The sequence below is a fragment of the Anoplophora glabripennis genome, unplaced genomic scaffold (genome assembly GCF_000390285.2).
Source record: "Anoplophora glabripennis isolate ALB-LARVAE unplaced genomic scaffold, Agla_2.0 scaffold984, whole genome shotgun sequence".
Lineage (NCBI taxonomy): Eukaryota > Metazoa > Arthropoda > Insecta > Coleoptera > Cerambycidae > Anoplophora > Anoplophora glabripennis.
In genome coordinates this window covers 92,831-120,477 of record NW_019417061.1, presented here as the reverse complement: position 1 = coordinate 120,477, position 27,647 = coordinate 92,831, and the positions used below count along the sequence as shown (strand labels likewise).

The following is a 27,647-nucleotide window of genomic DNA, read 5'->3' as shown; positions in this document are numbered from 1 at the left end:
CCAACAGCTCTAGATTAGTAGAAAAATGATAGACAGTTCGTCAGTTCTGTTTTCAAGTCATCACCACATGTGCATAAGCACACCATACTATTTTCACACCAACACAGGCAGAAGTTATTACTATTCAGAATCATTTCCCAAAATACTAAATTTCAATCTAAAAATGTTTAGATAGGTATTTTACCAATTTTGCACAGCTGAACATGCACAAGCAGAATGTTTTAACAAGAACGAGTTTTTCCAAGTTTTTTTTCTGTTAGTGACAAAGAAAAAAGTTATCCCTCTTTTCAATTTCATCCATGGGCATAGGTACTGTCGGTAGGTAGGTATTTTCTTTTGCTTTCTGTGGATGAAATGACTAAACACAAAACTTTACTTCTTATACAAATTAAAATAGGTAGCAGTTTCAGTAAAATAAATAGTCGTTATAATAATGCTCCTTTTAGAATTCATGGTGAATAATATTAAATAAAACAAATTTTCTATAAACTATTTATTACATTGTTTTATACACAAAAACATACAACATTCAAAATATCAGTCTTGCAATAATATATTTACTGCACATTCAAACAAATTTTATTTCACAAAGGGTAATAATTAAAAAAGTTAAATGATGAATATTTACAATTGTAAATGCACATTCTAACAGTCACACGGCCTACTTAAAACAAAAAATAATTTAAGAAAACATTATTCAAACTAGAGTAAAAAAAAACAGGACCAAATCAATTGCACTTTAATAGAGTTGAGCAAATTTTATAAAATGCGTGAAATAAATTTAATTTTCGTGCTGTTTTAACAAGTGAATTACACAAAAATTGAAAATTAAAAATTTGTTTATAAAATAACGATTGTCACAGAGCACCGAAACAATTTAGTTTGGTTTTCTATTAATTACATATTCATCATATTTGAAACACAATAACCCAAAAGAGTTAGTTTACGGATGGCACTATTTTAGGAATAAAAAAAATGGCATCAGTGTAAATATTATGTAATAATAATACATTTACCAGAAAATATCTAGAAACTAAAAATTTATAGAATGATGTGTAACCTAATACTGGAATCGAAGTTTATATTTGAAATGGAGAATATTTTTTATTGAATCATGACTATTACAGATACATAATTATAATATTGAATATTTACGATTCACTACTAAATATTTAAGCTGTTTAGGTACATAGTGATATTCTGTAATTTTTATATGGTGTTACATTGATAAAAAACATTACAAGGTTTGCGAACAATATAAGCTTAATGTTTACAGCAACATCTGATTTTCTGTAATATTTTACATAAATCGGATTAATATTTTTATTATTGGAACAATATTGGTCAAATTACTGAAAACTGAAAATTATGTTTTTAGTTGTTACAAAATGGCATTAATCAAAATACAGTTCAACCAATTTCATCTGGCTGGTGAGATATTCAAAGGTAAAAGGAGCATGCTCTACTATAAGTCAGAGCATCGAGATGTTTTAACTAAAGCATAAAAGGTAGAGAAACTGAAAATAGATAAAACCCTTGATATTATTAAATCTTTAAATGCATTAAAATACAGTTATTTACATAAAGTTGTATTTATTTATATATTATTTCATTGTCATTTCTCTGCACTGTGCATTTAAAATTTTATCTGAAATTTTAAAATAGTCATCCGGTCCTTTTTGGAAGAATGTAGTGTTTATTCTATTAGTGCCGAAATAAGTTCAGCGGGTTTCTTTGCAACTACCCATTCGATCTTCACGGGCTGGATAAAATAAGTTGGACTGTAGTTAATTTTAGTAATAAAATGAATGCAACTTTATGGCAAAATTTTTGAGTTACTGTGTTTTCCATTAAGTTTTTTAAATATTGTCAATTTGACTTTCATATGTGAATGTAGGTACTTTGACTTCTTATAGATATATTTTCAACTTAAAACAATAATATTTACAACTTGTCATATGTACAGCAATTATTATATTTATGTGTAAAATTGTATATCAATTTTGTAGATATTAGATGGTAAAATTGAGTAGGTACATCAATAAAACAGATTTAAGATTTAAAATAGACAAAAATATATGTTGGTGGTTGATATATATATATATACTCAAATATATCCTAACTTACATTGCTTTCAATTTATATCTGTTTACTTGGATGAACATAATAGTAATATACAGATGTATAACATCGTATTACTCGTATTAGTGATACTTTGTAATCTGAAAATCTATAGATATTTTAACTTTTTTTAATTGTGGGTAGAAAGTGTACTTTCCTATACAATTATGTTATCTCATAGATTAATCAGATGCGTACAGCTACAAGTAAATACATTAATAAATATCTTACAATTGTAATAAAGGCATTATACGTCCTGCTAAATTCTTTAATGACAACAAAGCAGATCGGTAACTGAAAATTAGAGCAGTTGCAGTACATATTTGAACTGACTTATTGTGATTTTATCTCATTATATAATTCAAATATGATGTATGTGGGATATATCTGAATATATATGGACATACATAAGTATTTGGTTTTCTGCATAAATATTAAATTAAAAATGTGAACAAATCAACATATCAAGTGTAAGTGGGAAATGTATATTAGATATACAACTTTACATTGGAGTTTATAGATTTTTAATGTAAAAAAAATAAAATAAACACTAGACAATCTTTATACTTGTGTCCGTAACTAACTTAAATAATGTCTTTTTAACTCGTAAAGCTGTTAGTCTGACTGCAGGGTTAGAATGCCAGCACTCTTGCATCACTTTTGACATTGTCTGCAAAATGTCCTCATTGTCCCACCTCAATGGTATTTGAGGTCTAATTTTTTTCACACACACAACTTGTTGCATATCCTCAAATGATGGATCTGACGGGACACAGTCGTAATAAGGTACCGCATATTCATCCACTACCTTCAGTTTATCCCCCGTTATACATCTTCGTGATATTTCCCACAAAACTAGACTGAAAGCATACATATCAGCCATCTTATGTGCGTCAAAGTTATGCATGTTTATAGATTTATCCAGTAGCTCTGGAGCCATGTACCGTCTTGTTCCTGATCTTACACTAGGAGGAACGTCAATTTCATTTGTATCTGACAGGAATTTGACAGCAAGGCCAAAGTCTGCAATACAACATTCGCCATTCCTTTTAACTAAAATGTTTTTGCTTTTAATATCTCTGTGCGCTATAGCAGGTTTACCACTTGTTCCAAATATTTCCGTATGCAAATGTGACAGTCCTGATGCAATACTTTGGGCCATTAAAAGTAGGCTATTTACATCTAAGCAATGGTCTTGAAGATAGTCATAAAGAGAACCATTTTCATGAAATTCGGTGATTAGTAACATTTGAGTCCAACTACCTGTTCCTTTAATATCTGCAGCAATAAAACCCAAAATATTTTCATGTCGCATCAGAACCGTTTGATATATTTCCGTCTCTCTAAACCAACTTTGCTCTTCAGTAGTAAAGAAGACTTTAACTGCAACTTTTTCACCTCGCCATCTGGCTAACCATACTTCACCGTATCTTCCTTTACCGACAGAATGTATCATTTGAATTTGTTTTGAAATAGTTCTTTGTACCAATATTGGCAATCCTGATCCCGAGCCACTGGACTGTTCAATCAAGTTCGCCAGGGGTCCATGAATTTCCATATTCGGATATTTTTCAGAGGGATAATTTTTTGAATATAAGCTAAATTTTTTTTGTACTTCTTTTTTACGATTCCTCAAAAATACTATTGCTACAACTAGCAGGACAAGTGTCAAACAGAAAGTTACTGACGTAAGTAGTACAGTGAAGGGAAGGTTGTCTGCAGAACCAAAATTGGGAGCTTCGGGTGTTGGTCTTTCTGGATATGTTGGCTTTAGGTCTAAATTGCACATATCCTTATCATTGCAGCATTGTATAGATTTGCTCGTTTCATGTGGAACCAGATGTCCTTTGCACTGAAAATAAAGTAATATATTAATATAATTAAAACAAATAAAAAAAAAACAATGAGTTTATTTCTTTCTGATACCCTTAGTTTTGAAATTATTTAAATATTTCTTAGCAAATGCTTGAAGTTTTATAAATATGTACCTGTATATTAAAACCAAAAGTAGTTACCCAGAAAACTGAAAGTAATAATTTTCTGAAAAATTAACAGTGTATTTTTAAACTTTTACACTCTTAGGGTGAAGATTATTCTTTTTGTGGCAATCGGCGATAAGCTTGCCATAGTTGAAAGCTATAAATGTAAATGGAACCCCTATGTTCTATTTACATAGAAAAATTAATGCCATTAAATTTATTTATTTATTACAATAATAATTTTAGAATAAGATTTATTCTATTCATCATTATAAGGGTCAACAATGCTGCACAAATTTAAATATACACTTTCTATGACATAGTCGGAGTTGTGGAGCATATTCACTCTCACTCAGATTTCGAGGAATATCAACTGAAATATCCGCTATTACAAAAGAGTTTAGATTCCTGATTTGGAGTACAATGACTCTGTCAGATTTTGAGAAGCTACAATCAAAATATCTACTACTACAAATAGCAGCAAATAATTTTAAGTACCTACCTAAATTGAATTATGATCCAGTTAAATTTCGAGGAACTACAAATGAAACAAGCGCTACTACAAATAACTACAAACGATGTTGTAGTCCACAGCTTAGAGTAGAGTACTGAATCCGCCAATTTTCGAGGAATTATAAATCAAATAAACGCTACTACAAATTATTTTAGATAACTTGGATTATAGTGAATAATATTCTATTAAGTGTTATTACAAATGACTAGAAACGATTTTATATTAAAGCTGAGGGTAGAGATTCTCCGTCAATTTTTGAAAAACTACAAATGAAATATACGTTAGAACCAGAGCTTAAAATGTAGAAGTTTGGTTTTGCAAGCGTTTTACAAATTTTGTATTGTATAATATTGTCTAAATTTTTAAAATAGGGTATATACAGCTTTCCATTTATGGAGGGACCCGACTTAAATAATTTGATTTTTGTCGCATCCAATTTTTTTTTTAATAGATTAACAATGGTCACAATTGAGTTCTAGAAACAGTAAAAAGTAAAAGTTACATTAAAAACTAAGATTTAAAAAACTTTAAGCAATCAAAAAACCAATATGTAAAACAAAAATGTAAGGGTAAAGCCGAGCTCGAACAAAAATCATACGAATGTACAAATGAAGTCTAGACATTTTCCGGGAGCGGCAACCATAAATAATTTCAGCTTGGCTTTTACCTTGCCTCGTATCATTTTGCGTAAGAGTTCTTGTCTCAAGTTTAATTTTTATACATTTGTACACTAGTAGTCCGTAGTAATTAGATACTAACTTGCATAAAACCCCGTTCGTCTGCTGGAAGGCATCCATAGGTATATGCAGGCACGTCAATTCCCAATTTGTCATCGTACACAGCTTCCACTAAGGTAAAGCACATGCCTCCATGCTGGACTATGCAGGTCCCATTTGGTTGGTTGTCAGGACAATGTTCCTCGCAGTAGCATCGTCTCACTGAAACAAAAAATGCTGTTAATTATAGAATTAAAAAAAAAGATCGTCAAAATTAAAACTATCCAGTTTGGGAAAAACGCGTGCCTTAGCGCTGGATCACATTATCCGTTTTGACGGGAGCGGTGAAACCGGACCGGTACCAGCCAGAGGTAAAGATACAAAGGTTTAAATGAAATGAAATAATTTTCTGCGATTTTTCGCAACGAAAAATTAAAGAAATCCTTGTATTTCAACATATTCTTAGTTTGGATACTGTTTTCTTCTTTTATCACTGTTTCACTAAAAGTGCGATTTCCTGTCTATAATACTCCGGCCTTAAGATAAGAATTTTCAAAAGTGTATTCGCAGTAAAATGTAACTAACATTTTCTAACATGTTATACAAGATACGCTCTAGTCAGACGGTCATTTTACACCGACTCGACGTAAGTGAATTACGTATTAGTAAAAAAAAATCAATAAAATACTACATTGACACATTAATGTCTTGAATTAACTGTATTTTTAAATATATTCGAGGAATAGTATTTGAACATGAAATAATGATACTGTCCTATTTCATAAGAATTTTAGACAATTAAACCATAAACTGGAGACTAATTTCTCCGTATATATGCAAATGAGTATTTAATTAAAATAATAGAGATTCTCCTATTTTTTGTATTACATATAAACCCGCTTAAGATGGTTCGGACTGGCGCCAGAATAATATTAAGTAAAATCGAAAAACGTTTCAGCTTTCATTAAGAAGGTATTTACCTGACTAGAAGGTTAACGGCAGCTTTATCACCAAGTCTTAGACTAGCGATCTTCTTTCTAATCATTCTTATAGGATGCTGATATTGCTGATATACTGTTTTCATATATTTTGCCAAATAATAGGTAGGTAAACAAGTTTTAAACATAAGAGCAAGTTTAAAATTCCATTATTTTTTTTGTAATGTAAAAACATATTACAATTAATTAATATAAATTTTAAATGAAACAGTATCTCTTACTACAAATAAAAAATCAATCATGTATTTTAAACACAAATTCTACATTTTGAGTACATCAATTAATCGTATAGTAGGGTAGTTTCTAATAAAGCATACAGAATTTTATTATGATATTTGTAATCGGAGCAAAGGCTTGTTTACGCTACGAGAGCTCGAGATAGGCTGTGAATAATAGATGTAATGTTTTTAGGATGTAGAATAATTCAGGCGACGGTCAGAATTATGTTTCTGCGCATATCAAGGTCAAAGCTCATAAGATTTTGAAACAACTCTAACACAATTTGCGTATGGGCTTAAAATTGAGAAAATAACCGTATAAGCAGACTATTATACACCAGCAGTTGCAAACTTTTCATAAATACCTAATAAAGACAAAAGCAATTGTTTCACATTTCAAGACATTCTACATATAAAGTATATCAATCAATACCTATAGTTTCTTTTTTGTTTATGGCCTTAAAATTATGGACCTTATAATCAGACTTTTTTTATTTTGCTAACTATAATCAGCACTCGTTAATTTTTCATAATTTGGTATCTGCAATGTATCTATCTATAAGAAATATGAATTCATTCGAATCTTGCATTCCAAACAATTTTAGTGTCCTGGTTCTTAACCGGTCATGTTATACAGGGTACCCCAAAAAAAAGTGCCAACATTTTAACCACATATTTAAATAATAATAAAACATTTCTCTAATATTTTTTTTCGAAATCGTACATGTTTGTCCACACTCATTAACTTACATACACTTAACTCATCAACCCATAAACCCTAAATCTGAAAACCCATGGCTTTGTGGTTTATGGCATAACTGTTTAAGGGTATAAGAATTAACGGGTTTAGTGTTTACTATGTAGTTACAATGTCTAGAGAGGATAAGGGTTTAGAATTTATTGGTAAAAATTTTAGCAATAATAATAGCAATAAGTTTTTAAAAAGATTAAGTTTTAAAAAATAAGTTTAATTTGACAATACATTACATAAGACGACGGCTTATTATTATTGTTTTACATGGCCTCCCTAATAAGTAGTTTAAGTATCTGTGTAAAAATGCACTTGATCAAATAAATCAACTTTGTCGTTAATCGGTTTGGAATACAAAAAAGTGTAAAGAAACAAAATATACAGGGTGATATAGGTATATTTTTATGGCATATAATGATCGATGATACCCGCACCTCCTCCGCCACTGGTAATTTTTTGTTTCATACCTACTGTCATACTAAATATGCACACCGAATTTGGTTAAATTATCTCAAGCGGTTTATAAATTAAAAATTAAAAACTGATTTTTTTTTTATTTTTGACACACTGTAGCTGGACAAAAGCTGTCCTAAGAGCCCACATTTATATAACAAAAAAACCCTTATTTTTGGCTACAGAATATGGCCCTGGATTTTTGACCTTTACTAACACATCCTGTATATAATTTGCAGTTAGGCATTTATTTGATGAAGGCTGATTTTAGATTGCACAGAAAAAATATATTCGAGGAGTGTTTTGAAATAGTTAATTATTTTACATAAATAAATACTGATATTTACCTTTTCCGAAGTAATCAATAAACAGTAAATACTTAAAGTGGGAAAATGTTACCAGTACACAAAAAACAATAGGTATGTAAAAATTTGACCTTAACGTTTCTATTTATTTCTTGTTTTGGCTAAAGAAATTAGAACAGTCATGATCGATTACCATAACAATAATAGGAATACATTTCAAGCCAATCAGTTTGGTCAGTAACAGAAGATTTCAACCGAAAGTAACACTATATATTTTTTTGAACCTGCATACTGCGTTATCCAAATCACTTACTGATACTTAGAGATATTATTGCATTTAACTGAGATGTATGAATGCAATCTACAAATTACTGTTGCCAACGGCCAATGCCGCCAGTTTGGTACTTGGCATATGTCAAAAATTTTAATTAGCGATTTTTCGAAGTCATTCGATTAATTTTGTCTATAAACATTTCACAAAATTTACTATTTTTGTTGCAATATTCTACTCATACTACTTTGCAGCCATCATTAGCAGAAGTGACTCAGACCTTTATAGAAAGAATTGATTTTCGGATGCAAGTACTGTGGAGATTTTTGCTCAGTAACGCAAAATCAACAACTTACCACAATTTCAGCCCATTTGACCGAGCCCACATTTTCATAAAGACCGTGCGATGCCCTTTAATTAAAATAATTTTTAACGTCTAACCGCATCGGAACCCTATTTCTTTACATCTTGGTTACCATGAAATTAACATTATATTTTGCTATCATTTGAACCGTGAGGTAAGTATACAAAAAGTCCGGCAATATAATTTCTTCCAGTTATTATTTTAACTTAAAATTGAATTTTTTATTGGTATATAAGATTGCGTGTATAGCCAAAGTGTTTGGACTTGTGGGTCGGACATATGTATTCCCATGTATTTTTCGACGCTGAATCCGATCCCGAGCTCAGAAATGGCCCTCTACGTCTGGAATTGGCCCCAGGGGCCAAAAATGGCCTCTATAGTGCCTGAAAGATGGATTCCGGGATGAGGCGAGGTCGAAGGTGCATTCTAAAGCCAAAGCCGGATTTGTGGTCGAAAAGTTTATGGCCAACTGAAATTCCCGTTTGGGATCGGGAAAATGATCCCTTAGAGGCCGGAAAATCGTGATTCTGACGTCGCAATCGCAACAGTGGTATTTTCATGTACTTTTAAATTCTGGAACTCAGACTGTGCTCGAAACGTTTATGGCCAACTGGAATTCCCCGTTTGGGACCGGGAAAATGACCCCTTAGGGGCCGGAAAATCGTGTTTCGGACGTCGCAATCACAACAGTGATTTAAAAATACCATTGCATATTGCATTAATAGTATATTTTTTCCGCGAAATCCCCACAGTGTGACGTCCGAAACACGATTTTCCGGCACCTAAGGGGTCATTTTCCCGGTCCCAAACGGGATATTCCAGTTGGCCATAAACTTTTCGAGCACAGTCTGAGTTCCAGAATTTAAAAGTACATAAAAATACCACTGCTGCGATTGCGACGCACACTGGGGATTATTGTATGGAGGTGAGGAAAAAAAGTTTTTTTTAAAATATAGTAATTTAATGACTGCTGTAATTTTATTTATATAGTAGAACATAAAATAATTCAGATTAAAAAAAATATATATATTTGGGGGTGAAAAGCAAAGGGGTACAAGTATCAAAACTAAAAAGATTGAGTTATATGCAGGAATCAACATTTAATACCAATATCTATTACTCTATAGGTATGTATTAGAAACCAAAAATATTATGTAGGTATGAAAATGCGTGTCAGGTTGCAGCACCAAGCGCTCTCCACCCTTCCGAATTTACAAACTCGAACGAAGCTAATTCCCTATGTAGCGTTCCGTTATAAATGCCAATAATTAAAAAGGAGCACCTAGGAGCACTTGAAATTGATTTAAAATATAGAAGCTGGTATTAGACAATGTGTAGGTAGTGGTTTCCAACTGTAGGCAAATGTAGCTAAAATTAGAGATCTAAGTGTATGGAGAAATAGGGCTTTTTTATTCTATGTTCATAAAAATATTTTTAAACAGAAAATAAAAGTCTCTGCAGTGTTTATATTTTCAATTTTAGCTTATTGAAATATCCTATTTTAAATAAAAAACAAAAATAAAAACGTCAGCTCAAGCAATAAAATAATATTCGTCTTGAAATTCTTAGGTTAAATTTCAGTCAGTTCAATAAAACAGACAAGTAATGAGTTTGAAACGGTTTAAAAAAAAACTAGTAGTCAGATAAAGTAATTATTTTTTATTTGATTGTGTTATTTCGAAATTTAAAAATACCATTGCATATTGCATTAATAGTATATTGAATATATGACTTTTTTCCGCGAAATCCCCACAGTGTGGCGTCCGAAACACGATTTTCCGGCCCCTAAGGGGTCATTTTCCCGGTCCCAAACGGGGAATTTCAGTTGGCCATAAACTTTTCGACTACAAATCCGGCTTTGGCTTTAGAATGCACCTTCGACCTCGCCTCATCCCGGAATCCATCTTTCAGACCCTATAGAGGCCATTTTCGGCCCCTGGGGCCAATTCAAGACGTGGAGGGCCATTTCTGAGCTCGGGATCGGATTCAGCGTCGAAAAATACATGGGAATACATAATATGTCCGACACACAAGTCCGAAAATTTTTTTTTTGTGGGGCTGTGTTATATTATATAACATTATACAGGGTGTAACTTTGAGTGAGGGTCATATTTATACAAAGTCTTCGTTTGACCTTTAGAAATATATCAATAATTTATTTTTTCAAATTCCGTCGTAAAAACTTAATTTGTTTTAATATTTTTTTTTTAGTAATTTTCGCACCCCATCGCTAGAAAAGCTAGTGTAACCTCAAATAACAGCGCGCTTTAGTTGCAACGCATCCACAATTCCACACCATTTACCGCGAGTTACTTTTGTTGAATGGGTGGGGTGTTCGCTACACAAACAGTACTTAATATCGCACTGTTTCGGAGATAGAGGGCGTTGAAGTAGGAATTTTTTCCCGTTTTTCCCTCATAACTTTTGAACCACTCATGCGATTGAAGTGAAATTCCGAACAGAAATACTCCTTATAATCTTAGCAACCCAAGAAAAATAAATCTCAGTGATTTGTATAAATTGACGTTTGTGAAAATCATCGTTAAAAGTATTATTATTTCTGACCGGGATATTATAAGCTTATATCGTCATAGTTACGCTATCAATAAAGAGAGTCATAACTCCCTTGGGACATTATAGATTCTATAATTCCCTCTACCTTTCACAAGTAAAAATAAAATAAAAAATGCTAATATACATATATGTGTATATATTTATGAAATGAAAACTGAACCATATTTTATTTATTTGCGTCATTACAAATAATAAATGTACAATTTTAAAATGTTCCCTGAAAATTACTACCGCCACTGGAAACAATTTCTTCTTTTGTATGGCTGGAGCTTCTGTTCACTACAGTCGAGGTACCTGCCTCTTCTAATGGCTAAGTAGACAACATACGCGCCGTTTTATTTCTCAATTCGATGCTATCCTCCAGATACCCCTCCGCCACCGTGGAACTTTTCCAACCTCCATGTCTTTTTAAGTTAGTCATACTTAGTTGCTTCTGCATTAGCTAGAGCAGTGGCAGAAGTGCGACGAAGGCAATGTCCCGTATAGGAAGATGGGTTTGGCAATCCTAAATACATTGCGATTTTGCTGGGAATTTTCCCAAACATGTTTTTTCCAATTAGCTGAGATGTACATTTATTTTGTCGGAAGCGCAAAAAAAATCGTTCAATACCTTTAGGACGCAATGACATATAAAGTCTTAATAAAGGCAAAGCAGAGAACTCTTTTTCATCCACAATTGTAAATTTCTTCGATACACCAGTTTTACTTTCCGGTACGTTCACTACCATAACGGAATCCCGGTCCTCTATATCCGATATTTTCATATTCAAAAGTTCCTGACTTCTGCATCCTCCAAAATAACCCATAATCAAAACAACCTAAAACAAAAACAGGAAATAAATACACACAAAAAGGAAAATAAGAAAAAAAATACCTTATGCAATAAATGAATTTCATTAGGAGCGTTCTTTAGAAATCTGATAACATCATTAGGAGATAAAACAGCAGACTTTTTCGGCTTATAACTCTTACTCTTCCGTTTCAAAAAAGCCTCTAGTTCATTGAACTTGGCGATATCTCGTTTCTCATGTATATTCACCTTCGATTTTAGCATTGACCATTTAGTTCATAAAGAATTCGGACAATACGTTTCTGACTGCAACGAATAAACAAAATTACTACCAAATCTACCGAAAAACATAGAATATTCCTTACCAATTCTTGAAAATATGCCAGTAATACAGTTTCAGTGGCATCTTTTGACATAACATTATTCCGTGTCAGCCACTCCAGATATATCTTGTATTCTTTTTGGTATACGGCTTCACTTTTCGATGGAATTAATGATTCTCTTGCTTTTTCAGCTTTCTTCAAAATCTGCTCCATTATATTTGGGGTAGAAAACACGTTTTTAACGCAAACACAGCTTGATAACAAAGTACTGTTTATAAGCAAGTAACAATTCTGTTTATAAACACGTAACATAGCAACAACCTAGCAACAACAAAAATCAATGGTACCTGATTCAAATATACTGAGAAGGTAATAAATTGGTACATTTTTTCCGTTTTAAAAATAAACAATATTTTATTGAAATCGGTCAGAAATAAAATTATCTATGTACCACGGGAATTAATGAGCCTTAATAACCTCAGGCAATTGCTGTCCCTCGGGCGGGACGCCCTCGGGACGCAAACTTTGCCATCGGTAATTAAGGCCCTTATAATTCCCTAGGTACATAAATAACTATTAAGTTCAAAAGTTATGAGGGAAAAAAGGAAAAAAAATCCTACTTTAACGCCCTCTATTTTCGAAACGGTGTGATTGAACATTATTTTAACCTGTTCTATCGATTTCTGAAGTAACATCATCCCTATTCTAATCTTTGTTCAACGCTGAAAATAGTTGAAATGGTAAGCTTATAGTATATTTTTTTAGTAGATTTCTAGGTACCTCAAGATGTTGGATTCCCGGTATATGAAAAAAACACGGACTAATCAGAAATTGGAGGTGAGAAGAATTTCGTTTCAGACATTTTTCCTGCACGTTTTAAATGTATTTTATTCAATTGTAAATATGAATGGGTATGGGATATATTTCATTTATGTTTTGGTTTTAAAAACATCTTAAAGCTATTTATCAGTTTTTGATATAATAAAATGGCCAAATATAGGTTCTAATTTATTCGACAATTACGGGAATTTGTTCAGTACTATCAATTTTAGACAATTTTGTTTTTATTTTAAACATAAGAAATAGGTACGTACAGAATTGTATTATCGTGACATAATTCAAGTCCATCATGGTTGGTTATTAAACATTATCGCGATTTTTATTCTAAAAGTTTATAGCCTTAAATATGATAGACTTTGTTAATTTATATTAGTCTGTAAAGATGGCGACAATAACAATTTTTTGATCAATTTATTGGATAAAATTTACTTTTTACATTTTAATTTTTATTCGTTTTATTCAAACAAAAATAGAAAAAATTATAACAAGATATTAAATAATTTCCGTGATCAAGTGATTATTAATACTTAGACTAGTAAATTGTAAATTTAAATAGGATCAGAATTAGCTACAATGTGGTGATACGTACTCTTACATCTGCCATGTTCTCTTTTTTAAAAGCTAACTACAAAAACTCAAATTGTGAACATTTCCATTTCACTGTCACAAATTTTACTTTTTCCGAGCAGTCACCTTCTGTCCATGAGAGTGGGAGATACATATACATCGAAACACAAAGGAATAAATTCAGTTCGCAAAGAAAAAAACACAGCTCACGACACAATACAACAGACTAGACACCAGGCCATTCATAACAGATTTTTAAATAATATTTATAAGTTGGTACACGGACACGTGTGCCTTGCCAAGTTGCTCGAACGTCCGGGTATACTACGGCTGTGGCAACCGCCTATCCCATACATAATACACCCACAGCCAAGCCGACCTTGGAATGGCCGGTGAAATGCCTTAGAAATTGTCCCATATGTGCCTATATTGGTAATTAATTACACAAAGTAACGGCAATTATTTACCGATTTCGTTACTTATAAATGCAGTCAACTGGAAAACGTATGGAAAAAAAATAAAAGTAGAATATGAAAATAGAATCTATTAAAATATTAATTTCTTCTATTTCCATATAAAATTCTGCTCTATGAAACTTCCAAATAGTTGACTGTGTGACCTCATACACAGATACTTATAAAGTAATTGTAAATTATCTTTAGAAAACATTTGGTAGGTAATATTCTTAAGCATAGAGTTTTTCCAATGTAACTGACGAGTTGATGTCCTAAGTCCTAATCTAAACATATGTAGAATTGACACCCCGTTTCCTATAACAAAGTGTCGGAATATTCATGTAGATGTCGCCATAGAAAGCTTTTTTATTATAATAGACCTTTTTAGTAGTGACGTCACATACGACAAATAATAGGCAACCATACACTCCAAACAGTCATGAAGAAATTCTCAATATTTTTACTAGATCGATTTTCGACCTTATGTACATACTTTGGACATAAGTTGTGTCAAAAAAATCTTTGTCATAACCTTAAATATTGCGATATTTTGGCAATATTAGAAATATTTAAGAAATTTCAATTCCCAAATCCCCAAATAAAAGAATTATGGAATTTATATTTTTAAATTTATAGAACAATATTGAATTTTATAGTAATTAATAAATTAAAAGTATATCAATGTTGCTGAGCATGCGCATTGAAGATAATTTCATGTAAGCGAAGTAGCCTCGCAACAGGATATCATTCAAAGAAAGTTTGGTTACGGATAAGAGTATGTCTATAATAAACCACTTGAAGAAAAAAACACTCGATAAACACACTGGCACAGTACAACATCAAGAAAAACAATAACAATACTTAGTATAACTAGAAAATGCCAAGATTAAATAAAACGAGAAAATACGCCAATGATGACAGCGATAACATATCAACAAGAACTTACCTACGTATGAGGCTATTCCTTCAGAGCACGAGCATTATATATAACACAACTAATGTTAAATTTTTACTTTATTTAAATTTAGGAATATTCTTTTATATATCGTTTTTTGCAAATTTTAAGCACAAGTGTGTTTTAGTGTACTTATCTATTTTACGACACATGTGTTGATTGTTCTTCTACTCATAAATATTCGGAAATAAACCTTAAAAATGTGATAACAGCACAAGTAGTGTCGTGAATACAAGTCCATATGGTGACATTGCATGGTTAAGTTGGGATAAAACTAAATTATTTAATGCTGCCCGAGACAACGTATGTTCGTTTGGGTGAGATTTTATTAAAAATCTTGTGCATTTCGATTTTTTAAACTAGATACAGAGCCTTCATAAATGATTACAAGCCACGTGATCAGTTTTCATTTTTTTTTACATTTCATTCTTTAGCATATCATATGCTATCATATAAGTTTTTAATTGTTCACAATCGTTTTTTTTACTTTATGGTTGTTATATATATAGTTTAGTTTAGTTTATTGGTGCTAGGTATACATAAGTATTTACACAAGCCAAAAAAGAAAGAAAGGGGAAAAGCGAATGAACATAATAGTGAGAGTAAAATCTAACGTCTAAAGATACAATACCAAAATGTAAAATACACTTACAAATTAGATACAATACAAACATTAACATAAATAGTCAAACGTAAAAATACAGTAAAGACTGACAATTGGAATACATAGATGCAATAAATGCAATAAGATAAATAAAGCAACAAATAACTAAAACAAGAATAGACCGGAAACAGATGGGATGTATATAAATAATATATTAAGAATTATTTTCTTTCTCTAAATTTATAATTTGCAATTCTCCGGAAGATTACAGAAAATTTTTTTTTGTTGAAAATTAATTTGATTATTTAACAATCGTGCAAATTTAATTGAATTTTTTATTTTTTTATATTTATCTTAATATGATATATTTGTAATAATTTTATTCAATGAACGCTTTATTATAATAACAATTTACTTATAATTAAGATAAAAATAGAAAAATTAAATGAAAGAAAATAAAATTGCATAATTTTAATAAATTAAGCGTATATCATCAATAAAATAAAGTTGCCAGTTGGGTCAAACATCGAGTTGCAAGGCAATTAGTATATAAAGTACTAAATAATATTAGAAATAGATTAATTATTAAGATAAATATATAACCAGTCAAATATTCGGTTGAATCAAATATTTATTATATACGTTTTTTATTGATTAATAAAATCGTCTTGAGGGTTCACATAACTTCAGATATAAACAGTCAAAAGACTAAATAATATTTAGAAAAGTTTCATTTTTTATAAACAAATTCATGTAACTAAAGATCTGCAACAGCTACAAACCTGGTTAGCTCATTTGAAAGAACAATTAATATTCTACAAAATTGTCTTGCATGTCCATAGCTGTATCTTTAATAGTCTGAAAGTTATAGCTGTTTATAAGTAAACAAATATCATGGTCGCTCTAGATAATTCTATAAAAAATCGAAACATTTTTCTTTGACAAAAAATTATATATGGCTGGTTTTGTTATTTCTTTATCTAAAAATCAGCACTTTTGACGATTGTTTATAACTATTTGTTAAGCAAATAAACAGATCAATTTTCAATAACTTTTTTTATGTAATCTAAAGATAAAGAAAACCATTCTTAATATTATTAATTAAAGAACCAAAAATAAAAAAACTATTATAAACAATTACAAATTTTTTAGTCTACCTACTTACTGTAAATGAAAGAAAAAAAAATTAGTTAATGTTTTTAATGTCACTTTTTAACATAAAAACAGTGCCAATATTATTTTCTCTTAAAAAATTATTTTGCCCTTTTTATTAATTTTAAATTTTTTGTTAACTAAGAAAATTAATAAGTAATGAGTTATAACTATTTAAGATATAGCAATAAGGTGAACTCGTTAAGTATAGTTGTCAAAAGATCTCCACGAAGGGAAATATTTTTTTAAACAATTATCCGACTTTAAATGTCAACGTGAACTTTAAAATTTTTAGTTAATTAACAATGGTCCTATTTGTAGACAAAAAGATGAAAACATGTTTTCTGAACGGAATCTTTTTTGTTCAAGTGTCTAAATAATACGATCATTTTTTGAAAGTTTTATATTAACATTTAATATCATCATTTTTTTGTCTTAAAATCGGTTTCGTGGCGCCGTACGTGCATTGCTTTCGATGCCTTAACACTTATATTTTTCAAGTTATTTGAAAAATACGGAACACCTTTTTTAATCCATATTTGTTTATAACTTTTGTAATTGTTTATGTGCGAATACGATTTTTATGCTCGTTTTCCTAAACGTCATTCCAAATCGAATGAGCCGTCAAAGATGTTAAGTACCTAGCCTAGTTTCAATGAGTGGTGGTAGTGGTGTAAAATCACATTTAGATAATTGACTCCTGATCATGTCTTCTGCTTTAAATTTACATATCTTTTACGGAACGTGAATCGTGAATCAAAAACAAATAACGAACGTCTGGTTTTTGATGATCAATTACTAAATATAAAAATATGACAATGTGAATTTATAAAATCGACTGCTACAGCTTTACAAGTAAACGGGTAACAGAAATCATAAAGTATTTAATTTACTTTTAAAGAATCATCTTATAAAAATTACTACTAAACTAATATTTTTTGTTCAAATGTATGTCGATATTATCTTATCTTTGATAACTTATGACTACAGTTCCACCTCCTATTAAGTTACCCAGACGTCCCAATCGCTTTTTCCTGGAAATATATGTAGCTAAATACGTAAGTATTGAAACAAAATTATATGTTAATGAACAACGTTCGTGTTTATTTCTCCTTGCCAAATTAAAAATGAAGCACATCGACTGTTACAGTAACGGGTTAATTAATACAGCAATGGCTGGGTTTACTGTAGAATATAATATACTGTAAAGACAGTCACATAGAATTGGAAAACAATATATAAAAAAAGAAAATAATTATTATACTCGATATAATCTAGTGATTTCTTTCAAATATATGCACATGCTCAAAGCAATTTAATTATATGTATTGCACAAAATACATAATTATCTAACAACTTTAAATAAATTTATTAGAATTTTACCTAATCTCGCTGACGTCACATAACATGCTTCTGGTATATTTATCCCTCTAAAGTTCGGTAAATAAATCTACTTTATAGATAGTAAAACTTTAGTACTGAGGCAAGACGACCGAAAATACTATATTTAAAATCAATATTAATAACATCTTGTTTTTTTTTCTCTGCGACGAGTTTGTGCGTTACGGTTCCAGTTGTACCAATATAAACCAATTTATTACTATAAAAATAAAATTTCCTGCAATTACATTTATTAATTTTTTTTTCTGTATACAAGTAATCTTTAAGTAACGGGATATAGAAGTGGATTCTAGACATTAAAATATTAAGATTTAACCACCTTTTTAAATAAAAACTAATTAAACGTCCATAAACTTATTGAAGATAATTTAATAAATTTTGATTTAATACATACAGGGTGTAAATGATAAGTTTAGCCAAACTTTAATGGCATATTCTACCGATGAAAATAATCAAGATTTGCCCTATAAAATTTTTTTATAGGACGCTTCCCTACGGAGATACAGGGTGTTAAAAGTTTCAAATATTTATATTATTTTTTAATATTTTGAACATTTCTTGTGATGTGTAGTGTTTTGAAATCTCTCAAAAATATTAGAAAATGAATACACACATTTAGCAATCAATAAAAAGTGGTAAATATCAACGTAGATACTTAAGTATCTTCTTATTTGATTTCCCAATCATCTATAGCCCAGTAAATTGTTCGAATACTTTACAAGAATACTTTATTGCCACAAATTGATTGTACATTTTAAAAACATTTAAAATTATTAAAAAAATCAGTGGCGTAGGATTAATTTTCAAAAAAAGTTCCCCTATTCTCCCAATAACTACGCCACTGGGGTATATTTGGAATAAGTTATACATGAAAAAATAGTCCCTACTAAAAAATGTCATCTCCCAAATTTTATCACTCAATCTTTTTTTGCCAGTGAAGTTACAGGAAAAATAATATAAATATTTGAAACTTTTAACACCCAGCAAAATTTTTTATAGAACAAAACTTGATTATTTTTATCGGTAGAATACGCCATTAAAGTTTGGCTAAACTTATCATTTACACCCTGTATAATAACAAAGTACTGTATTAAAAATAAAACTTGCTGGCAAGTTTGTTAAATGTATTTCTGGAATTTCTACTCCACATAGCACTTCTTCCCGACCTAGCGCAGTAGTACGACGACCAAAAAACATCTTATTTTGGAAAATTAACCCTCAAATTTATCGCACGAAAGATCTTCCAAACAATTTAAAAAATACATATATTCTATCAGCTTCTACTTGTTCCTTTCTATTTTATCTTTTTTTTATTATTATATTTTAATAATAGGCTTAACATACTCGTATCCTGTTATTGGGCATGGCCTACGGGATGTGTATTTTGAATAAATAAATAAATGAAATTATGGTTTTGAGTTATAGCAACGAACTGCATAAGCAGCTAAATTTCTTAAACCGATGCATTAAAAATGGTTTCGGTTAAACTAATATATTTGAAAAATAATTAACTAATTCAAAATCATTTAAAAAAGTTACAAAATTGCCTTGTCATTAAACACTGAAATCAAATGTTAACATTGATTTAATCATAAATATTTTTCCGAGCAGTTCGAGAACTTCTACCAGATAAATTACATTTCAAACCAAAAGCGAATTAATTCCGTTGGCGCCTTGTTAAACATTTTATGAAAGACAGTTTAAATCGGAGATTACCCGAAACAATAAAGATAGCGCCCTGAAGGTATTTTCTTGGTAATTGAGGTCAAACTTATCTTTTAGCGTCTCCCATAATAAAACTATTTTTTAATTGTATATTTATTCCGTTATATAATAGATTAAAATATGCAGAATATTTCTTTAATATTGCGAATTTGGGATACTGTTTAAATTATTGTTACCAGGGCCACGAAAAAATCCGTCTTAAGTTAAAGTATACAGGGTGTTCCTTTCTTAATGCGAAAAACTTTACCGGGCGATTCCTTGTGAAAAATAATTACCAATAATTTTCCCCGTAGAGTGCCTTTGAGTCGATATTACAAGAAGGAATAGGGCACAACTCTCGATTTTTTTTTGCATAAATACTATTTACCGATGAAGCTAACTTCTCTACGTTTGTCATAACGATTTTTATAAAAATCATATACAGAAAACCCACATGCGGTGTCAGAAAGCGGTCATCAATACCAGTTTTCCTTTAACATGTGGGCGAGATTTGTCGTAGATTTTCTGACTGCCTTTGGGGCAGGATGGCTGAATAAATTTATGGCAGATTTCTTAAGGAAGATATAACAGCTCTGCTTGAAGAAGTTCCTATTTTGTTAAGACAACAAAGGTTGTTAATGCACGACGGTCCTTCAGCCCATTTCAGTTTAAAATTGTGTCCCAAGTAAAAAGAAATTAAGTTTTTCATCTGTTAATATTATTTTCGATTATACAAGATGTCCCATTTCAACTGGGCGATGCCTAACATCATATTTTCAAAATAAAATCGAAATGGAATGAAATTTTATGTACACGTGTTAAATTTAATATAAATTTGAAAATGTAAAAATTAATATATCTGCGGTTCCTGGGAACACTATTTTTCTAACTGATGTGTCAATTAACTAAGTTATACAAACAATAAGTGTTTTCATTTTTCATTATTCAATAAATGGTGAAAATCACATCATATTTAGTTTTGGAGACATTCGATATTTTAGTCTATTTAAAAAAGAAAAAACAAAATAACACCGAAATAAAATGACCTTAAACCCAGTATTTCTTTATTAAAGTAGGCCTTAAATTAGAGGAAGAATGCAAAAGTGCAATAATATACATTATGAAAAATAAAATTTCAAGAAAAATTGACAACTATATCATTTTCTATCGTCAAACTGGGCATATAGATAACTTCATATTTTCAAAATACTGTATTCAGTGAAACTATGTGAAATTAATTTTATTTCAAATCTCAACCCACCGTATTTCGTATTTGTAAAAGGAAATATGACTTGTCAATAAATAATAATTCCCTAAGAATTTCTTGTTCGATGTACTGTAAATAAATTTCTCCTTGAGAGAAGGGAGAACCATTTAAGTTTCTCTCAACCATAAAATTATATCAAATCAAGCAGTGTTAAAATTGCACGTAATTGAAGAGAAATCAAATGTATTTAATCAAATTATTATATAAAAATAATTGCTAGGTACACTATTTTGTTTTTAGTTAATAAAAAAAATGGGGAAGTTTTGTATATAGCAATACTCGTGATAAAACAGGATTTTAGAAAGCTATAGCCGATAATTTACATTTATTTTAAATCAATTTATGTGTTACACTGTTAAAGCGTTTTTAAAAAGAAAAGGAGAGTTAAATGCATACAATTAAAACGTCAATATGATTCCACAAAATTAAAATAAGTACCACGTGGAAAAAACTGTTATTATGCGTGCCGGTCACGGATTTATTTTTTCAAACTACAATTAACTTACTGAGGTCATTTGCGTCTATAATGTTTATATACATTATCCCAACTCTCATTCCATCATTTTCTGTAAAAAATTAATCACTTTTGTCACTATTAAACGTACGCTTAGTGACTTCAATCTTACCCGCTAAGAAATCTCCGTTACTACTGAGAGAAGATTTGAGAAGATGGTGCTGGGTTTCTTTAGCAGGTAAGGAAGTTGTACAGCCTGGCAATGAGATCTGAAACATTGGCGCCTCGGAGTGGTCGTCTATAAGCGCTCGCTACCAAGTGTTTTAAAATTAATTGGGTTTTGGGATAGTTAAACGCCAGAGTGTTTGTTGGAGGCATTATAATGATGCCTTCTCATTCTTGACCACATATCGTGAGTCTATGAGCTAGTATTAGGCTACCCTAAAAAAAGTATCAATTAAATTAAGCAATGTGACACTTTCGGAGTGTATACAGGGTGAGTCAAATAACTGTCTCTACTTCTATTGCCTTGCCTATTTAAGGATACGAAAAAAAATTCAAATAAATCAATTTAGTACCTAATTTCACTTTTACAGCATGGAATAAGGTGAGCTGTACTTATTCTTTTTACAGCAATATGCTGTTAAGACAACAATTTAATATAATTTCATCAGGAATTGGAGAATTCTAGAGAAATATTTCTTTATAAAATTGTCAATGGTTTTATTATTAATTTTCCCCTTCTAATGTCATTCGGTATTAGTATCATTCTTTATCTTTTGTTTTCACGGAAAACTATAAAGGGCCCCATATTCTTTAAATAGTGTTTTCCGCAAAGACAAATAATTTCAAACATTTAATAACTGAATAATCTAAAGCTTATCAAATAATAGGAATGTTATGTCATGCCATCTGGTTATTTTCAAAGACGCCGCAGTAAAACGAATAAACAGGTGCAAAAAACGATCAAACCATCAAGGTTTTAGGTACTGAAATCTTCGAAAATACTAACTTTTTTATATATAATTCCACATGTAAATATTCTTATAACATTTACTTGCTTAGTCCTACATATAAAATTGTTTACTTTTATTTATAAGTACGTGAAAATAATTCTTAAAATGTGGGGTTAGAATAACAGCAAACGCATGTTTTACAAACGCTTTTTTTTTAGTTATTATTTTATTTGAGTAAATTTAAATGGTAACAATGAATAAACAAAACATCAAGGATTTTATTTTTGTGCTTACTTTTGTTCTATACGTTTTACTTTCAAAGATTTCAGTACCTAAAAACGCCAGAAATTTCACTATTTCTCGGCCGGGAATATAGCCACCTTAACTAAAAACTTTAAAAAAATTATGGTAAAAATCTGGTTTTCATTCTTTTTTTTTTCAGGAACGTTATTCAGTATTAATATCATTGTTCTTTTGTTTTCAGCGCTAACTAAATAACAAAAACTCAATTTTCAAAAAAATTTTAATAGTAAAAACAGCTTCTTTTCATTCAGTTTTTTTAGAATCCATGAGTTCCAATATTTCCAATTTTCAAATCAAAGAAATCTGATCTAGAATGTTAAACGAAGGATATTTTCCAAACCAAAGAATGTGACTCCTTGAAAATTCTATTCTGGAGCTAATATTTTGTTCCCTATACCTAGGAGTTATAAATTTTGAGATATTAATTTTTAAAGAAAAAATTTGACATAATTATTCAAGGGTTCGCGAAGATGCTAGTAACTCTTTTCAGGAGCGTGATATCAAGCGGATTTTTGCTACCTGTAAAGGGCATAGGTAACACTACATTATGGTATACCAACATATTAAAACATTTAATACTAGGTGTTTCATTTTTGTCGTTTGATTGACATTGACATTTTTGATAACTTCAAACAGTTATAACTTTGTTAACTTAAATGGAACACACAGTATTTTTTTACTTTGTGATATGCAGATTGAAATTTCCTTTCAAGCCATATAATCATTGTTATGATTGCTGCTACTACTTTTAGAGAAATTTGCAATTTTCTATTTTTTGGACAGTTTTTCTCGTATCGGAACTGCTGTCAAATTCTCCATGACTAGAAACACTCCAAAAACAACTGAAATTACATGAAATTTGTCAAATTAGTTGTCAAATTATTGTTGTGTCTGAATAGTTTTTTGTCAAAAATGCCTGATATATCATATGTGGCTGGGTCGTTTACAATGTACCTATTGTAAATCAAGACAAGTGATCAAGCGTCTTTACATAAATCATTGCGAAATTGTGATTTTCTCGTAAACATCATGTGTTATTATCAAGACTGGATCTAGTTAGAACAATTTTTATGAAACTTGCTAGGTAGCTTGAAAAAATATCAAAGTATTGCATTTACGTTGTTTATTTTAATTGAGATAGGCTATGACTTATTTAGCAAAAATGCCTGCAACTGTCCGGATACAATGCCTTTACAAAGACAAAAACTTTCTTCGTGAATTATTAATTTTACTATTTTTTAACTGCTGTTTTCATTACTACAACTTACCTCTTTTTGTAAATGACATTGGCTTACAACTTTTCACAAATGATTGAAAAATGGGTGTATCGAGATTTAAAAAAATGGAAATTGAAATAAGCTATCTGGTCCATGCAATGGCTTAGCTGAACAAAAATTTTCCAAGTCCGTGGAAAAAAAATTTACCAAATTTTTTTGTCGCGCTATTTCTTAGAATTGCATGATAACCGTAGCTCCTAAAAAATTTCGACCGATAAATCTAAAAACTAGAATCTTAGAGCTTAAAAATGTTTTTTTTTTAATTCCCGATACGACCATTTTTCACCTAAATACAGTGTGTCAAAAATAACGGAAAAATTTTCGGAAATTCTTTTGACCCTTTAATTTTTTGCATTAGTGTAGTTTAAATAATAATAATTTGACAGATTTTTTTAGTAACTTACATTTTTCTAATTACTTATGCCCGTTATAGCTTTATTTCTTGATGTTATTAAACCTCTAGTATCTAGTAGAATCTAATTGTGTTCATTTTAGCTATTTTACATTTTGAATTTCATGAAATCGCTTCATGAAGAAGTGAATTTACTGCAACTTTGTTATCAAATTACTCCATGAATTTATTTAAATTTCTAATTTTCCTCAATTTTTTCACGAAACATGATCAACAAATAAATAATGAAGTTGTTTGTTCACTTCACCAAACGGAAAAAATCGGGGCGATATAACTATTCTTAAAATTTACGATATAAAGGGCTCTAGACTCTAGTCATTATCCATTATAAATATTGTTATTGTTATATTACTTGTATAAAAGAATCATCGAACAATACCGATTTTAAAAGAAGGTGATAAAAATTATGAATATGTTTTATTCATGTTGCTCTGGAATCAGAAGTATCGGACATGAAATTTGATTTTTCCTTAGCTGAATTTGCACAATAATGTTTTTTTAAGCACGATTTTTTAATTTGATTTATGTAGAAATTTGGTTAAAACATTTTAAATGTTTTTTTTACTTAGTTATAGATAACTGAATTTTTTTCTTTTTGTTGTTTTAAATGTAATATCATATTTATCACTTGTTATTTTATGCTTGTGTTCTAATTTGAGATTTGAAAACATGTTAAATATACGAATCTCGTAAAAATATGTTATTTTCATACTCACTGAGGTTTATTCCATCGAAATATATCCAGAAAAAGTTTTGTTAAAAATTATTATTCATTAGTTTTTCATAATAGGTATTAGACATATTCCTAGCAGCATTTTATTAAGCATAATGCACAGAAAATTTGACAAAAATAAGCTCGAGGGTGCACATTTCTTTAAACAGTATTACAACCCAGTAATGTGTGTAACATTACGATTTATTTATGTACTTTGCTCTTAAAAAAATTAAAATATTTTTATTTTAAAAAATGAAAATTCATCTTTACTTTAATCAATTATATTTTCTTAAATTTCTTCAGGTCACCTGGTATTGTGTAAGATATAAACTTGTACGTTATCCGGAAAATAGCTTTGTTCAATTATTACCTACCTTAAAGTATTTTTCTTAATGGGGCAAAGATAATTATTAGCATTAGGTTCACGGATCGTGACCGAAACGGTTTTTTGCAGCATTATGTTTTTATATAATAATGCATAATTCTATCGTAATCATTACATTGTGCAGAAACAAATAATGATTGATTTATAAAATCTAATTAGATAAATATTAGTTACTGAATCGAAAAAAAAATATATTTTCATTAATAAGTACGTAGCAGAAAAATACATTAGCAACGCAATGCTGCCAACAGCGTATCACTAGATAGCTCTATTAGTGCGTATTTAAAAAAATTCGGTTATTTTATGAACATACCTCGTATGTTTATTTATTATACTGTTCAACATGTGTAAAAACCCACCTACAGAACAGAAGAATAAAAAAAATACAGAAAAAAAACAATGGATAAAAGTACAATAAAACAAAAACCATTATGTCATTAATATAAAAAGAAAGCATCAGTAGTTAAAAATTGCATATACAAAAATAGTATACAATCACATCAGCTAAAATACAGTGATATTATTTTGATTGCGCTGGTAATAAAAATATCTAATTGATTTCATAATAAATCACAATTACACATTGTGTAAATAGGTGAATATTTAAATATATTTGTACGTGGTGTAGAAATATGTATAAAAAGTGTTTCACTGTCTTGAATTGACCCTTGCAACGAAAACATTACGATTGGGACACTCAATTTGGTTATTCAAAATTTTAAATAAGAATAGTACACAGTGGCATTTAGGGTACCTACTTTAGTATAGAAATAACATATATCTCTTTTAATTCAAAAGGTTCGTCTTTTTCATTTGGTATATCTACCCATTGCATTTGTAAATATTCCTTTCATAAATAATAAAATTCTAGGGCGAATGTAAGTAATGGCGGCCCCATTATGATTTAACTTTTCCATATTTAAAAGGAAAATACAAAATAGTTTGAGTTAAATCTTGAATCTTGGATAGTCACACCATATCTATTATTTAAGACAAGAAAATTTTAAAATAAAGAACAAAGTAAATGCGGTAGGTTTAATAATTACATGAATTATATAAGCATTGTTAATGACAAGGTCGTTTACGAGGAGTTGTATATATTTAAACCTCGAGACATTTTATGATATTAGAGATAGTAGTAAAGATATAAAAAAATGCTCTTACAATCTGAAAGGCAGTATGATAATAGTTAACAGATATCACTATAAGATCGCATAACTGTTCCGGTATCAAGTTATTAATAGAAATATCTTAATTACTTTTGACATTTTGACTAGTTTAATACCGTTTCTTTTAACATATTAATTTAAAGTTATTTAAAATAAAACATTCAATAATATGTTATGTTTGTGCACATTTTAATAATTTTTTATGTTACACATGTTCAAAAATTGTATCGTATATTTTGCAACAATTATTGAGCGAAAGAAGTTCGCGAACAAAAACGTGTAGAGTAAGAAATTTCCATTTTTTTCTACCTATTCATATAAATTTAATTCAAAAGGAACTGTTATAAAACAAATTATTAATTTTTTGTTTGTCGTTTCCAGAGCAGCGCAAGAATTTATTTTTTTTCATTTATCAAGTAACATTTAACAAATAAATAATACATTAAAAATAATCGGTATCCTTAGTACTTATCCTGTATGTTAGATTTGAAATATAAAATTAAAATATTACAGATCTATTCAGTTAACTACTATGAAAGTAGGTACCTACTTTTTATATTTTACTTTACTTATTATGTGCAAGAATTTGGTTCTAATTTTGAACAAGTAATTATTTTGTTTTGTCATGTTTTTAAATAGGTAATAATAATAATA

General features: G+C 29.9%; 2 protein-coding genes across 3 annotated transcripts in view; both read right to left on the bottom strand.

The window, feature by feature from the left end:
* Window positions 1–478: 478 nt before the first annotated feature.
* The window catches only part of LOC108915110 (bone morphogenetic protein receptor type-1B), a 72,004-nt gene continuing 44,835 nt past the window's right edge, over window positions 479–27,647 (bottom strand). Inside the window, exons 1-3 of one of the 2 annotated variants that reach the window (XM_018721074.1) lie at window positions 13,807–14,003; window positions 5,374–5,552; window positions 479–3,973 (exon numbers count right to left, since the gene is read on the bottom strand). In XM_018721074.1, coding sequence (XP_018576590.1) covers window positions 2,672–3,973; window positions 5,374–5,552; window position 13,807 — 1,482 coding nt within the window. In that variant the 5' untranslated portion in view covers window positions 13,808–14,003 and the 3' untranslated portion in view covers window positions 479–2,671. Of the gene's footprint in view, window positions 3,974–5,373; window positions 5,553–13,806; window positions 14,004–27,647 lie in introns of those variants that run through there. The other variant, XM_018721073.2, reaches the window with a different exon arrangement.
* Window positions 11,420–12,696, bottom strand: LOC108915111. Its single transcript, XM_018721075.2, has 3 exons — window positions 12,420–12,696; window positions 12,139–12,360; window positions 11,420–12,082 (listed from the first exon to the last, which is right to left on the bottom strand). Exons 2-3 carry the CDS (start codon window positions 12,316–12,318, stop codon window positions 11,678–11,680), a joined length of 585 nt encoding a protein of 194 aa, XP_018576591.1. The 5' UTR covers window positions 12,319–12,360; window positions 12,420–12,696; the 3' UTR covers window positions 11,420–11,677.